This window comes from Polypterus senegalus, chromosome 1, assembly GCF_016835505.1.
Source record: "Polypterus senegalus isolate Bchr_013 chromosome 1, ASM1683550v1, whole genome shotgun sequence".
Lineage (NCBI taxonomy): Eukaryota > Metazoa > Chordata > Cladistia > Polypteriformes > Polypteridae > Polypterus > Polypterus senegalus.
This window is the reverse complement of record NC_053154.1, coordinates 295,955,428-295,973,143: the sequence shown is the minus strand read 5'-3', so window position 1 is coordinate 295,973,143 and position 17,716 is coordinate 295,955,428. Positions and strand designations below refer to the sequence as shown.

Sequence of the window (17,716 nt, the reverse complement as noted above, 5' to 3'; positions counted from 1 at the left end):
ATGTATAAGTTATAACCTATCTTGTCTCTATTTATTTGTTTTATTTTATTTCTGTCTGTTATTAGATGCAACTGAGAAGGCAAATTTCAGGTTATCTTGTATAAATGTGACTAAATAAAAACCTTCAGCCTTGAATCCGCATGTGTTTGTGTTATTGGAGTGAACTGGACTACCCATGTGGGCCTTGGGAATACACCCAGATTTCCCACAGACACTGATCAGGGCTTACTCCCCGGAGCTGTGAGGCGGTTATAACAAACACATTTTTATAAAGCCAATAATTCTTCGTGTTTGTATATCATTGTTATTGCATTTTGTCTACAAGTTGTGGATCTTGCCCTTACTGTATGCATTAGTATGCACTTTTGTACTCTTTTGTGCTATATTTTATGTTCTGCATTGGTGAAAATGTACTAACACATTTTTATACCAAAAAAGTACACTGTAAATATGTTTTTTTTGTTTTCCACGCTTTGATGTCTTCTGAAATGAATTCTGGTGTTCCTTTAATTCTGTCAAGTAAATAACAAAGTGCTTTTGACAGGCAGGAACTTTTCCAGACGAGGGCAGACTTGTGGAGAGAGCAGACCAAGTGCCTGGCAATGGAGGAGAAAGTTGAGAATCCGGTTAATTTACACAGATGGAGGAAACTTGAGGTGCGTGCTGTACATTCCTATAAGTACTGTCTTTGCCAGACAAGTTTCATCTTTCTATATTATGCTAACACGTCTTGGGAGGAGTTTGTAAATTACAACGGTTTAATACACAACCACAGACCATATTTACCTTGAGTAATGTCTATAGGACCATGCATGGTGTTATAAAACGCTTTGAGGGGTCACGATTTCCTGAATGGAGCACGATCATAAGGCAGCAGAGGGAAAGCCTTTGTGAGCAGCATTGAGTTGAGGTGGGGTCAAAGCAATGATCATATGTCTTATTGGGCAGAGCTTATGCAACTGGCAGGTGCCACAGGTGATTGATATGGCCTTTGTTTTTCTAAATAATATTGGTTCATTTTACCGATTTCTGTTTACTGACCAGCCTTTTCCCGACCATTTTCTGTGTCACAATGTGGTCTCGATGTGTGCTGTAATGTTAGTTTTGCAGTCTTGAAAAATGCATATCTGTATTTCGTAACACATTCCAACTTATTATTATTATTTTTTTTTTACTACAGAAATGTTATTGTTACGTTGTATTTCTTCTGTTATGAATGGGCAACACTAACATGGCGAAAGGGTGTAAGGTTTTCAAAAAGTTCCACAAAGCAAGAAAGGATCTTCACTAGTCTAGCCAGATTTAGCCTTAAGTAACAAGGCGGCTGGCCCCCCAATCCACAGCAAATGCATACAATAGAGACTATTAAGGTTCAAAATATACTTTTAAATTTCTTGAAATCAACCAAAAATCCCTCACAAGAGAGGGGAACTATAGCATAAACCTTTGGTTTGGAGACAAATTAACACTAAATCTTTGTAGATGAGAATTTATTTTAACAAAGAAAGTCAAAAATAAGGTAAAAAGAATTTTCTTATAAGGTAATCCAAGACAAACAAGTTTAAAAATCACAATCCAATATTAAAATCCCAAGCCCAGTGGTAATACTCACAATGGCACTCTTCAAACGTCAATGAGGCACTGCTGAGACCATCTCTCACACCTCAGTGCAAAGGCTAAGGGAGTCCCAGTGGCAGTGAGGTCAGGGCGGCCCTGCCTTCTGGGGGTTCCACCCACAAAGCACAAGTAAATAACACTTGAAAACATAATAAATAAGTATAACAATATTAACAAGATATATATAAAAACATGAAGAATACTTCAAAAACAACAATAAAAAGGAAATGAAATATAATTCAGGGAAGAAACCCTGACTGCAGTACAGAACCTTAGCCTCAATCGTATTGTTCTTGTCAACATTGCAGCATTGCCAGGCCTTTCATTATGAGATTCATATTTAAGTCAGTCACCTCAGAGTATTGGGTTGAATATTACTCTCTACGAAAACATTCTGCAACTTTTCTTCCAACATTGCAGTTTGTTAAAAGGCCCTACCAAGAATATCTTGTTATGACCTTTGCTTTGGGCTTTTGACGTTCATTTTTAGATCTCATTTCTGGTTAGTTTAGTCTGGCGTGTTTCTGCCTGTTTTCCAACCTATCTTGTATGTAATTCAATTTATTTGTCATATGTTCTCAGTGTTTGGTGACATCAGTGTGACACTGAGGGGGTGATTTTCATGAAATGTCAGTTATGCTGTCAGACTTTCTGAACTAAAAAGAGTTAGACAACATTTCTGTGATATTTCATTTGCTCTTTCCTAGAAATTTGTATTCATGTTTGTATGTTATGAATATTGCTTTTTAAGCAAATTATTTTTTTAAATGTTTGATAAACGCCTTGTTTTATGTTGTCTGCTCTTTTTTCTTGTTTTTTTTAGTGTTGTGATGTTTTATTTGTGGCTAATTATTAGGAAGATGCTCAGTTTGACCACACAGGAATGACAAGTGAAGCAAACCCTTGCAGGCTCATTAGTGAGCCACATTAACATTTGTATGGTTTGATAGAGTTACACCATCTGTTGCTTCTTTTTAATACTGTAGACTCAGTAGGCTGTATAGTACTCTCTGAAAGATTGTTTTTAACGCCAGCTTACTTGTAGCAATCACATATAAAGTACAGTATCTTTATATATAATACGCTACTGTGGCTGTTTGTCTGTCCAGGATTTTAAATCACCTGTAGCTTGAAACCATTTCACCTATTGACTTGAAATTTGCTACACATATACTATGTGACATCTACTATCTGCTTTCGGGGTGATGATTGACCTCCAAGATTTTTTATATTATTTTATTGTGGAATCAACTCTTGGCATCGGCCAGCAGAGCGGCCTTGCGCTGCATACGTATGGGCGCCATTCTCATCCCTACCACCTTCGCCGTCACTTCTCCTACCTCTTTATATCTTAAATCATTCTTGAGGCAGATTGAAGACTTAAGTGCCAGCTCAAGTGAAAAATTAAAGAAAATGTACTAAGTAATTGTAACACAACTTAATCAGTTTTAACGCGAAAAGATGCCGACAAAAGAAGAGAAGAAGCATGCCGCTAAGGTGGAGAAAAGAAGATCTGCTCAGGAAGCAGTAAGTGCATCAACCTCTGAGCAAACAAATGCTAAACATACAGAAAAAGAGAATGAAAACTATGAATACTCAAGGGAAGTGTATTCGTGCAGTGCGCCATTACTGGTATGGAGAATAAGAGATTGTACAATGCTATAGTGAGAACAACTCCGAAGCACCGTGTACAGTTCTGCTTATCATGCTACAGAGCAGCACATTTAGGACTAAAAGTGAAGTCCTACTCTGATAAGAGTTTAACTTCAAACAGAGAAGGCTACATGGAATTCTAATCCATGTCTTCAAAAATTCTCAAAGTCACTGCTAAAGTTGATTCAGCAGAATTCTTTCAATAAAATAAGGGATTATAAATTTGAGGATACCAGTTGAAATGGTAAGGGAGTGTATTTAAAACTGAATTCAGGAATTATTTCTTAATGCAAGTAGTTGTGGGAATCTAGAACAAACAACTGAGTAATATAATTGAAGCTGAAGCTTCGACAATTTTACAAAGTAACCGTTTGTGGGCAATTTAGCTATTATTTAACCAAACAAACATAATGGAATGAATGGTCTTCTCTTTTTCTGACAAACATCTTATGTTGTGACTCCGTCATCATCACACCACTGCTTCCTGGCATTGAAAAGCATCCTGAATGCTAAAACAACCTGATAAAAAATAATGGCTTAAAATTATATAATGGGCTACAATTCAGTGGTTTAAAGAAAATTACATTTCCTTAGTGTAATGGGCTATAAACCAGTGTTTTAAAGAAAAGGAAAAATTCCTGGAAAATTCTGCTTAGTTATTGTTGATGGCTAAATATAAATAAATATTTACCTGTCTTACTAAAGAGTCACCTGCTTTGAATAATCAGACTGCTTTGATTAGTATCTCATCCACACACAATGTGATGATACAGAACTACCTGCCTCCTTTGAAAATTAACGAATACTGGGAACACTGGTTTCTAATCAGTTACTTCTTAATAGCTGACAACAATACGATTGTCCTGCAAAGAAAGTTGGCATTAACCATCATTTAATGTTGATCTATTCAGAGATTAAAGAATTTATATATTTTTGGGTAAATGAGAATAAAGCTGAACAGAAGTATGGTCTAAGACTTGTGACCGCGGCCTGCTTCTTTTATGCTTTTCACTATATTGCTTCGCTGTGGCTACTCCCTGTAGCAACAGTAGCTTATACCTGGCCCAGGTTCCTGTATGCCTGAGGCCAGTAACAATTGCACTGCTGGATTAAGAAGCTGCACTCACAAAACAGAGAATATGTGTGCTGTCCGCCTTGCTTGGACATACTGACCAGAATTTCAATGACTATTATTTAAGGGCAGTTCATTGCCTTCCCTACTCACCTTCTCACATCTGGTCTCTTTCCTGCAGTTATGTGTCATTTGTGTCTCTTTTCCCACTGTGATCAAAACCTACCCTCTATAATGTATGGTTATGCCCTCTGCAACAAGCAAAGTGTGCAACTATCAGTTGTCAAAAAATATCAGCTATGGATACCAGGGGGCACACCAGCTCCCCAAACCTGACAGAGACAGACACCAAGCACAAGTTCAGCTACACGCATTGACTTTATTCTGTGGGAAACGCTTTCCAAATTGTTTCCCACCAATGCACAGTGCAATAAGCATATTATTCACAGTACACAGCTATTCCCTTCTTTCTGTTCCTTTCTCTGTCTCCTTCTGCCTCCAGCAAGATTCACCCTACTCCTCCCAACTCTGGTGCTCATCCTTGTTGAGGTGGGCAGCTCCTTTTATCTCCAACCTAGGAGTACTTCCAGTGTTCTGCACACTTGAGCTGAAAGCTTTTCCAGGAGAGATGGAAACCCCCTGAAGCAGGACTCCCCAGTCCCTACAGCACCCCCTGGCATCACCCACGGAACCCAACAGGACTGAGTTGAGAAACTCCATGTCCCATATTGCCCTGTGGGAATCTGAGGCACTGCTGCAACCCAGGGTGCCTTCTGATACTCTGGGGGAGATAATGCCCTGTGCACACACTCACCTCTGCTCCTTCAGTTGCAAGGGTGTCCCGGCCAGGTAAGGCCACACCTCCCACACTGTACATGTTAACTGGTTTCAATTGTTTTATGTGGCTGGCTCTATTTTTCTCTGCATTTCTTTTATTTCATAATATTATAACCGATTTCTTTTCTTAACTCTTTGAGACTCAATTCAGAATGAGATCTAGTTGAGATCAAGAATAATGAGTTGAATGATGCACTGCTTATTTGCATGAATTTGTCAGATTTTTTTTAAGCACAAGCCTATATATAATGTACCAAGAGTACATCACCCTCTTGATTCTTTCATCCACACTTTTCCATGTCTTTCTAGGCCAATGACCCAAGCACCTATGAACTTATCCAGAAGGTGATCTATTTAGAAAAGCGCCTGATTAGGAAGACTGAAGAAGTGGCTGAGAAAGAGCTACTATTACAGGTAAGCTTCCTCTTCACAGGTTTATCTCCAAGAGTTAAAAGCAAAAACCAAGCAACATTACTTTTACATAATACTGACACATAATGAAAATAAAAAAAAAAATCTTTAGTAGTTATTTGTACTTCAAGATAGCCAGAGCAGTACAAATAGTTTAATCAATGTGTGTATGCTTTTATATCCACATAACCAAAAGTTGAGTAGATGGTGAAAAATGTAACAGAGAAACATGACATACAATTGGTCCTCACAAGACATACTGTATGATTTTGAGAGAGATTACTAACAAATATTAAGCAACAATGTGGATGCATTTGTTAGCTGGAATTTTATGAGGATGTCAATATTGCAGGGTGAAACAATTTTTTTCAAACAACTTGGTGTTTATTTGCTTGAATGTGTTTCTCTTACAGAATTTTTGCAATTCTATTGGCAGCGAGGGTTAAACATTTCACACATATGAAGTTCCCACTTATGTATGATGACCACCTGTGACAGTACACACCAACATGCATCCAAGCCCACACTAATAACTTTCGTGTCTTGGCAAAAACAACAGCCCTTCTTATGGTGTGGATGATGCGTAATTCTACGTCAAATAATCACACAGATTTTAACGACACCTGGCATGCTGATTTGGTCATATGAGTAAGCTGGGGAAGTGAAATTGCATGTGTCTTTACCTCTCAGACAGTCTTGGACTCACAATCCCTCCTAACCCATTAACAGCTGTGTTTGGGGTTCTTCCAGAGGGTCTTAAAGTGGAGAAAGACAAACAAATTGTGATTGCATTCACTACACTGTTGGCACGCAGACTTATTCTGATAAATTGGAAGAACCCAAACTCTCCTCTTTTAAGTCAGTGGGAAACTGATGTGTTATATTATTTAAAATTGGAAAAATCAAATACTCAGTTAGAGGATCTGTGCAGACTTTTTTCAAAACATGGCAGGATCTAATCAGTAACATTTTGAAATGATTTTATAAAGCACAGAGAATTTGTTGATTTAGGTATTTTTACAAGCCTTAAATTTTACACCGTTTGGCTTGCTCTCTCTCTCAAGGGTGGGGATCGATCTGTTCTTAGCATAATTCTTTTTTTTTTTGTAAAAACTTGATTGATATGTATTGATTGTAATAAAATTAATAAATAAAAAAAAAAAAAATTGCATGTGTCTTGGATCAATATTAAGGGAAACTGAAGCTAACAAAGTTTGAACTTATTATATCTTTTTAAATATAAGTTGCATAGAAATGGTTCCCATATTGTTTTAAAACTCTTTTCCAACTACATATTTTGCATAGATATTATGCTATTAAAAACTGAATAGCAAAAAAAACCTAGAAATTAAATTTGTCATTTGTTTTACTAAAGCTAGCTTATAATGTCATGAACATCTCCAGATAATTTGGTCTTTGGTTTTTGAGTCGTTGCTGAGCTATCATTATTTATAGGTGGCATCACATGGTTTCATATCACTAATGGGCCTTTTCATAGCAGCCATATTGACATGAAACAGTATTGCTAGCACAGGTGCAAGTAATGACGTTAATTAAGGTTTCAAATATGCTACACTGAAATTGAACAGAAGCTTCATTAATGTCATTAGTGACACTCGTGCTTGCCTTACTAGTAGGTAGCGTAGTATTTACATGAAATACAGAACCAGACAAGAGCTTTAAAATTATATGAGGACCATTTCTGTGCAATTTATATTTAGGGAGATATAATAAGTTCCAACTTTGTTAGCTTCAGTCTCCCTTAATATTGATCCAAGACACATGCAATTTCAGCCCCATGGCTTACTTTTATGACCAAATCAGCAGGCCAAGTTTCGTTAAAATCTGTGATGATGAAGTCCAAAAGTGTGATGATTTGTCATGGAATTACCTTGATGTTTGATGCCCTTAAGAAATCCATCTTTTCAATTTTGAATTGTGACGCTGGGGCTACTGGAGCCTAACCTAGCTAGCATAAGGCACAGGGCAGGACCAAACCCTGGACAGGGTGCCTATCGCCATTAAATAAAAATAGAAAAAATATTCTGTTCTTTGTTAGTGGTCTGGTTCTATTTGCTGGGGATTACTAGATAAAAATGTTAATATTTAATTTATATATTTCTCTCTTTTATAAAAGGAAATCTTGAGACAAGACAATTGCCAAGAGATTTTTTCAAGTCCCACCCCCCTCTCAACCATTTTTAACCACGCTCATGGTCCTCTCACCACTCATTTGTGTGAATGCTTTTGTCAGACACAGATCCTGCGCTCTCAGGTCTTATAAATTTTAAGTTTTCCTCACTTTAAGTTCCCAATAAAAGAAGACTTATTATGTCCAAATCTTATTGATGAATTTCATCCCAAAGTGTTATCAACAGAAGAAATAAGTACACGGGCAATCCTAGCACCAAGAAACGATGAAGTCAAACAAATTAATGCAAAAATTGTCAATCGGTTACAAATGACATGTCAAATTTTAACAGGCAACAAGAAAGGTAAAATAGTACATCTTCCGCGGATAACATTAAACACAAAAGGAAATCTTGATATCCCATTCGTATTAAAACGTTTACACTTTCCCATTACAATAGCTTTTGCTATGACAATTAACAAATCACAGGGACAAACATTCGAAAAAGTCAGTTTATTTATTAGCGAGAAAGAAACGATATTCAATTATGGGCAGTTACACGTTGCGTTGTCACGATGTAACTCCAAACACGGAATCAAAATTCAATGCAATATTGATGAAGAGTTAATTCAAAAAATTGTTTTTACTGAAGTTTTACAATAAAAGTGTAAGTTTAAAAAGTATTTGCCTGTTAATTTCAAAGCCAAACAGAACCGAAATGTATAACGCAACAAATACCTCTAACGCAACATGAAACACAATTTTCTTTCAATTTATTATGTTTTCCTATGGTTAATTACTTGCTGTAATGTAAAATAGTTAGTTCTATTATCCATATGTAACAATTCCCATGAAAATAACAAGCTGTTTAAATTGTACATTTGCTTCCTCATACACGAGCGGCAGATCTGCAAAGTGGCTAGCGCGTAGCGTCCGCCTGGAGGTTGGCAAGCGTTTGAACAGGGGGCAGAGTCCCCTAGTATTACTTAATATAATATTTAACAAAGTTTACTTGAATAGATATTTATGTACATTATACTGTATATTTTTGTAGGAAATGCTCATGCGAGAAAGTGAGTACACAGCATTAAATATTGTTTCTATTTCAACATATGTGGACATTCTTAGATTTGAGCATTTCAACAATATCTTTAGATAAAGCTAATGTAATTGAAAAAATAAACAAAGAAAATGCAAAATTTTGCAAAAATGTATTCAATGAAAAATGAACAGATATGCACTTTTCATCTACTGTATATAATGAACAGGCAGTGTGGTGTACTGGTTAATGCTTTGGACTTCAAAACCTGAGATTGTGGGTTCAAATTTTGCTATTGACACTGTTACAATGAGCAAGTCGCATGACCTTTCTGTGCTCCAATTGGAAACCAAAAGAATTGTTACATCATAAATGTTGTGAGAAATTAAGCAAAATTACACCTTTTATTGGATAACTAAAAAGATTACAATATGCAAGCTTTCGAGGCAAGATGTACAGTAAGAAATGTTGTATGCTGCATGTCATGTTACGATTTACAGTTTTAATTGAGTTTCAGTCTTTTGACAGATGGTCTCACATTATCCTCAGGAACTCTCTGATATAATAAAGGATTAACAGATACTATGATGACCCTGATGCAGCAAAGCAGTCCCAAACCATAACATTTCCACCATCGTGCTTTACAGATGATATCAGGTTCTTCTTGTCAAAATGCTGTTTTTGATTTTGGATAAAAATGTCTGCTGGTACTTTGGCTAAATGACTCTATTTTCACCTCATCTGTCGAGACCATGTTGTTCGGACGTCCTGGTCTTTGCCTAGGTGTTCATGGGCCGACTATACTCTTTGTCCTGATGTTCTTTCTGAATAACAAAGCTTTCCTCCTGTCACACCTCCCGTAATCTAATTTGTGCAGCCTTTCTAATGGTAGACTCACGCACTCTGACATTAATAGAAGTAACAGCTCTCTGTAGGTCCCATGATAAAATTCTTAGAGACTGTTCTTAGGTTGAACTTGTCCACGGTTATTTTCCAGTTGATTTTCCTGGTATGCTTTCTCAGACCTTCCTGAAACTAGAAACTAATTTTGACATCATTTTGGAGGTTTTGCCACCCAAGGAATGTAATTCTGTAACCGGAATTTGAATTGGAGCTTTCATATTTTTTACTGTCTCTTCTGACACTATTCTGTTTTGGCAACAGGTGCCGCAATTTTGCAGAGTTTGCATTGCCGTCTCCATGAAATTCTCTCCCCTGATACATTGGGTTGTAGCTGCTTATAATATCATCAGGTGCACAGGCATAAAGAGCCCTCAAAGAGTCATTTGATATCCGAGATTGGACCAAATATAACAGTTTTACTTCTGGCAGTCTTGGCTACTGGTTTGTTGACACAAGTACTGCCTTTCGACTTTGATTTTCGATGTGTGATTTGGCTTTGACGGTTGTCTCTTTTGACTTTTAGTTTTGACCCTTGCTATGCCATTTTACTCTTTTCTTTCTTCTGATCCTCACTCTCTGTCTTGGACTGACTGCTCGTTTTGAAGTCAGTACACTTCTGGAAATCCCCTCTTATCAGTAGCCCCCTTTGTGAAGACCTCAGAGAGCTCGCTCAATCTAGGATTGGTAATCACTTTAAGAACAAAAAGCAAACCAAACTAAATGCCTGAGGTTTCTGATAAGATCCTCTCTCATGATTCTGAAGAATTTTGCTTCTGATCTACTGTGCCTGATTCTATGTTTTGATATTTGAGGTATTTGTAAGGGGTGTACATACTTTTTCAACATGTTAACATTTTCATTTATGTTTATTTAAATTATATTAAATATGTAATAATATTTAATGTACTGCAAAATGTAAATGTGGCATGATGTATAGCATATTAAATTACCTTTACTTATTGATACTGTTTAAATGAAGATCAAATCTTGATATGTCTACATATATTAAAAAACATTTTATGAGGTGTACTTACTTTATATTTTATGCACTGATGTGGACTGGCATCCTGTGTAGGAGTAGCTCATGCCTTATGCTAGATGCCATGGGGATTGGGATAACATTCTGATCCTGTTTTCTATATAAGAATAAATTGAACAGAACTTAAATAAACATATTCAAAAGGCATTTAGCAAAATGTACGATATTAGAGTTTCTCTGTAGACTTTCCATGTAGTCCTTAAAGTCAGTGTATTGTAGAAGCAGAGTCCTGCAAACTATTATGGCCTCACTGCACCACAGAGAAGAAGCCATTCAGTGTGTATTAATAAGGAAACACTTGTACTGTCCTGTAATATCAAGTTTCTTAGTATGTTGCTTACTCTTAAAATGTACCATATAGAATAAACTGTCTTTGTTTAAAATAACAAATTTTATATTTTAAGGAGAGCAAATCACCCCTTTTCTTTTTTTCAATCAATGACACCAAATATTAGAGATTTTCCATCATACGACTATCACTGAAAATCGTTGTTTATGATTAGTTTTCAATTTCACTGAACTGGCGCTTGGAGATAGAAAATAAACAGATTATTGAGCCTCTGAACAGGTTTAAAGCAGAAAGTATTCCCTGCGGAAGGGCTTATCTTTTATTGAACCTGTAGGCAATCATATTATACCTCAAACAATGAGTCTATGAGTCTGTACCAGGTGATAACTAGTTCAGAAGTCGGAAGAGCAGGAAATTTATTTTAGAAATTACAAGATGACTGAAGGTAAGACCACTCTGGGGAATCTCTATTCAAACTCTTGAGAAAAAGAGCAATAAATTAGATGAAGATGAAAGAAAGCTAGTAAAAAAAAATAAATAAAACACTAAGTACAAAGAGTCGTGTATTTATTTTCATTTGTACCTTTTGCTGTGCATCAGGTTCACTTAGCATTTCATAATTTGAGCACTTTGCATCTCAGTGCGTTTGTGGTGAACTCTGAGGCTGGCAGCTCCAGCACCTCATTACAGTTTTTTAAGGTTTCTAATCACTAAATCATTATTTCTAATAAACAGATACAGATAGATATTTTTACTGTTACTGAATATAGATTTTTCATGTAATAGTTTGTTACAAAGTGCTGCATTGGTGGGTTCTAACGCTTCAGAGCTTAATGGACCAGAGTTCAGTTGTCTGTCTTAATTATGTTGGCACATTCTCACAGTATCATTGTGGGTCTTGTCAAAATATTTTTATTGCTTTACATAACATTACATTTATTTATTTGGCTGACACCTTTATCCAAGGTGACTTACAACATTTATGATACAATTGGTTATATTGAGTTTTCTGGATTTTCAATTGGAGCACAAGCAGGTCCGGTGACTTGTTCATGGTCACATAGTGTAGCGGGATTTGAACCCTTAGCCGCAGGGTTTGAAGTCCAGTGCCTTAATGACTATGCCACACTGCCTAAGACTCTCCCACCTTCTATTTTTCATGGTCACGTGAAGCTGGAATTAATCCCAGGCAGGACTCTTTCCTAAATGGGGCAGTGCTCCCTCACACAGGAGCAATTTATAGTCACCGCTTAATGCAAAACAAGGTCTAGTGGTCTTGGATCTGTTCCACTCTTACCCGTCATCTGAACCTCAGGCTTTGCTCTTCTTTTTTTCAGGCTGAACCTAATCATTTAATTTTTACATTTTGGACTCTGTCTTCCCTCCTCTTTGTGATTATTATGAACAAGAGGTTAAAGTGCATTCATAGTTTAGAGAGAAAGCTTAACAGTTGCGTTTCTGCTGTTTGCAGATGACAGTTTACTGCTGATTGTAATGCAACTGAGATTTCAATTAGCCTGACCAACCCAGAGGTCTTTGTGTTTTCTAATAGAAGAGTTGCATGCTGACTACAGGTAAGGAGATGGAGGAGTTCAGGTACCTCATGGTCTTATTCAACAACAACAACATTTATTTATATAGCACGTTTTAATACAAATGATGTAGCTCAAAGTGCATTACAGGACCGAATAAATATAAAAATAGGATTAGGCAATGCTAAGCAACAAAGAATAAAGTAAGGTCCGATGGCCACCAGAGGGCTGGAGAAAAAAAAACAAAAAAAAAAAAAACTGCAGGGGGTCCGAGGCCACGAGACCACCCAGCCCACAGTAGGCATTCTCTCTCTAACATAAATGATCTCAATCAGTCTTTATGGTGTTTAGGCTTCACGTGGAAGAATTAGATGATGATGGCCTTGTGGCCCTCCGGCTTTCAATCCATCAATGTAGGGATTGCATGGTTCTTCACCACAGAAAACCAGTAAAAGAGCAGCAGAGAAATTAGGGGATAGTGCAGATTTTGGAGCCATGGAAAAAAAATGATAATTATTCAGGAGCAAGATTAGAGTTGCCCATGACATTGACAAATAAGTCAGTGCAGTAGCAGTGCTTTTGAGGATGTTGTACTAGACTATGGTGGTGATGTCAGTCCTTGAATGCAGCTTTCAATTTACTGCTTGGCCTACCTCCTCATATTCCCCTATGGTCATGATCATTGAGAGGTGAAGAAAAGAGACTTTGAGAACAAGTGGTCAAAATGAGAGTCCTGTGTAAGGTTACCGAGTTCAATCTCTGAGATAGGATGCTTGGCAATATGAGAGAACCTCAGAGTAGAACTATTGTTTTTTGTGGATCGAGAGGAGCCAGTTGAGATGATCTGGACATGTAGTTAGGGTTCCGTCAGGTGTCTCTCATGGAGACCCACTGGAGGAACTGAAAAAAACTAAAGACATAGAAGCAAGCTGTGTGTGTTGCCATTACATTCTTACCAGGAAAGGGCGAGAGAAAATGAATGAATGAATTAACCTGACCTTAACGGGAATGTGGAAAGAAACATTAAGTTATTAGATGAAAACCAAAGTGAACACAGGGAGAACATGCAGCTACCACTAACCAGGCCACAGTTTGCTGCTCTATTGCCTAGAGATGTTCAGATGATGGTCTTGGGATAGACATATGCCTCATTCAGGGCTGGTTCCTGCTTCACTATATGGGCTTAAAAAACAGATGGAGCCATCTTTTTTTCCAAAAGTTAAAATTATACAATTACGATATGAAAATGTTTCACCAGTGTTCTAACATCGTTATCAATACAAAACAAGTAAAGTATTCATTCCTGTGAGAAGCCACATCACAAAATAAAAAGTTATACATACGGTTTCTCAGTATTTAAGACTTTATAGCATTTTCTCATTTTTAATAGTTAAAGGGGTGTACTTATCCGTTTTTGGGCAACATAGGGGTTGGTACACAGGACAGGCATTCATTGCAGTGTCACGTGTCCATAAAAGGCACACAGAAGCTTGGGAAGTGGTCCGTCTTGAAGCATGTGTCTGGTAGAAGCATACGTACACCAGAGGCAGGGGGTCAGACACAGGACTGTCATCCATTGGTTCTGCAGCGCACAGCGTGTGACACGTCACTACATGAGCCCTTGTAGCATCCGCTGCGATTTGACAGGCAAATATCTGTGGCGAAATAACACGTCTACACGTCTATGGGCTGATCTGAGCTACAAATCATTTAGGGTGTAGCGAGGGTTGAGAGAAGTTGGGATAGAGAGACCCTCCGAGTTACTTACAGTGTGGAGGCAATCAGGGAAGGAGAGGTGATGAGCTGGAGGAGTGGTGCTTAGGGTTTCATTTTGATTTGTAAATAGTTGATTTGTGAGTTTTTGATTTTTTTTTTCATTTACAAAGGACTTTTTTGACTTATTTATTTGCTTATGGAAAAAGAAGCTGTGCATAGTTGTACATTGTCCTTTATTTTCTACCTCCTATTATTTCGGACTGCTTATTTTCAATGTGTCAGTTATGGATGAAGTCATTTTACTGCATGACACCTACTTTGATTGATGATTGTTTTTGCACTTTGCATAGTTTTGTAATAAAGAACAGTACTTTTTGCACCTTTTTAAATGTCTGTGTGCATCTCTCACTCACTGTTGGTCTTTATTAGGATTACAAACTTCTAGCAGCCCAGTGTCCCACATTATGCTAAGGGTCCAAAAACATGTGTGTTAATTTGCATTCCCCTGACACTATAATGGAAAAAGGCAGATGTGGAAGTATGCATTAAAAATGGAAGGATAAAAACAATTAACTTGGAAATGTAAAATTACAGAAACCTTAGTTAACAATAACAAAAACTGAAAACAGGGAAGGAAGAAAATATCTTGAAGTTCAAATCAGGAAAGACCGTTGTAAAAGACAGGTTGTAAATGAAAGGAAAAGAAGCTTTAAGGTAATGGGGGCACATGGCTGTGTGGTTATTGTAATAAAGCTGCTCCAACTGGGTACCTGAGTGGCATGAGGGGGTTTCTGTGTGGCCCATTTGTTCTAACCTTTTGACAAAGATTACAGATGGCTGTCAACTTGAACTTTGCATTGGGATGTTTTTAAGAATGTTTGGGAGAGCTATTAGTCAAGTGATGTGTGGAATATTGACAAACGTGCCAGTATGGAGGTGATAGCAAGGATGGGATCTGCATTGAAGAACCCCTGGCCAGATTGCCTTCAAGTAGGGGTTCAAAAATGGACCCTTGGGTGTTGAGTGGAAAATCAAGGCTCACTACAAAAAAGGGATTTGAACTTTACGTGCTCTGAGATGATATACTGAATAGCAGAACATGAATGTCATATATAAATTTACAAAAGTAGCATAACATAGCATTTATCACTGATACCTGTTAAACTTGTTTGGAATCAGTTCCCAACTTTGTCACTACATTCACACTTTCTCTCTGTCTCTCTCAGTGTGATATTGTTCAGGTATCCCAGCTTTCTTCAACATCACAGACACATGTATGTAAATTAAACTGGGAGCTCGAAATTGGCTTGGTGTAAGTGAAAGTGCATTGTGATGGATTATTATTATTATCTATGACTGCTTCCTGCCTTATGATGCCCTCTGGAAAAGCTATGGCTTACCACAACCCCATAACAGAAAGAGAAGTCTGCTATGGATGGAGTCATGGATTGAAGATGACCTAAATATTCACCAGTGGCTATCACATCATCATTTCTGCTCTTTCTTGTGCTCTTTTTTTCCCAGGAAAAAGACAGATTGTATATGGAATTGAAGCAAGTACTGACCCGCCATCCAGGCCTTGATGTTGCAGAGCAGATAAAAAGTTATCAGCATACACTAAGGGAAAAGACCAGAAAGCTGAAGGTCAGTTTTACCTTTCTTCATGTGTTTTAATCTTCCATGTACTGTCAGAGAAATCCAGTTGCTTGGGCAAAGAAGGACAACACTTCATGGTAATGCATTATCATGACATTGGCCAATTACACTAAAAGTTGCCAAGTTTTATTATTAAGTGGTAATAATACACAAGAAAGTCAATAATAAATATTGTTGTTACTATTCACAAATTGCACAACTTTCTTCTTTTCATTATAACTTAGATCATCATCGGGCAATATTTGGTGTAATAACTGATGATCTAGGTGGCAAATAAATCAATAACTTATGCATATTTAACCTCTTTATCATTGAACACTGAATCTACAGTACGGATTGCAGCCGCATGGTAGCTTCACATAGCAAAACTAGAAAAAGTCCAGAGTAGAGCCATTGTGCCCGATTCCAGAACTGAGATGGCGACCTGTGAGAAAAGATTAAAAGCAAATGGAGAGGTGACATGACTGACATGTTTAAAATAATGAAAGGAATTTGTAGAGTGGATTGAGACTGTTATTTTAAAATGAGTTCATCAAGAACACAGGGACACATTGGTCAGGATAAATTTCGGACAAACATTTGAAAATTTTTATTCACACAGAGAACCACAGACACATGGAATAAGTTACCAAGTAGTGTAGTCGAGAGCATGTGTGGATTTGAGGTTGAATATCTGAGTACACCAAGCAACAGGAAAATACGTATCCCCAAAAAAAAATCAGATTTATGAAACCTTGCATATTATATTTGTATCCAATTTACCTTTTTATAAAAACAATCATCTTGTAAATGTATATACATGAACACACCTTGAGCCCGGCCTGGTTGTCACCCTGAAATAACTATACATGGACCATACTAATCAACCTTATACATACTGTATTAAATAAACAGCTTTACTTGTAAGGTGAGACAATGGTGACAAGAAAAGAGAGATAAAAAGTGAAACTTTGAAGAGTGAGAGACAGAAGTTCTTGTCTCTGAAGTAGAGGCACGCAAAGAACTTTTATTTGGTGTCCTAAGCGCGGGTGTTACCAACAGGCACAAATATGTTGAATGGTAACATGTTACTGCTACTGTGAATGTGGTGAGTTCTACCAGCTGCACCATGCCTGAAATAATAATCTCTCTATTATAAAAGAAAGACGAGACAAGACTATCGCCAAGAGATTTTTTTCAGGTTGGTAGAGGGGGTCCCCTCTCAACCACTTTCGCTTAGCGGCCCAACCCCACAGTCCTCTCACCTCTCATTCATGTGAATGTTTTTCTCAGACACAGTTTCTGTGCTCTCAGCTCTTATAAACTTTTACATTTTCCTCACTTTAAGTTCCCAATAAAAAGACTTATTATGTCCATATCTTGTTGAAGAATTTCGTCCCGAAGGGTTATCAACAGAAGAAATGAGTACACGGGCAATCCTAGCACCGAGAAATGCTAAAGTCAAACGATTTAATGTGAAAATTGCCGATCAGATACACGGCAAATTGGTTAAATACGTATCAATAGACTATACTGAAACAGTTGGTGGTGATGGTGCAGAAGATGAAAACATCAACTTATGATATCATAAAGAATATTTACAGTTGTTAACACTGGCTGGTATTCCACCGGCTGAATTACTGTTGAAAGAAGGATGTATCGTAATGTTATTGCGTAATTTGGGCAAACCCTATATAACTGTGTCAAAAACAGAACGTGTCAATACAATTGTGGTTGGCATGGTGGTGCATTGCTAGTGCTGCTGCCTAGTAGTAAAGAGACCAGGGTTCGCATCCCAGGTCCATCCTGTGCGAAGTCTGCATGTTTTCCCCGTGTGTGTGG

General features: G+C 37.4%; 1 protein-coding gene across 1 annotated transcript in view; it reads left to right on the top strand.

Moving 5' to 3' along the window:
* LOC120515649 (cilia- and flagella-associated protein 58-like) overlaps window positions 1–17,716 on the top strand; it is a 71,900-nt gene that overhangs the window by 39,617 nt on the left and 14,567 nt on the right. The window contains exons 10-12 of the mRNA XM_039736901.1: window positions 545–656; window positions 5,489–5,593; window positions 15,764–15,883. Of these exons, the coding sequence (XP_039592835.1) occupies window positions 545–656; window positions 5,489–5,593; window positions 15,764–15,883 (337 nt within the window). The remainder of the gene's footprint in view (window positions 1–544; window positions 657–5,488; window positions 5,594–15,763; window positions 15,884–17,716) is intronic.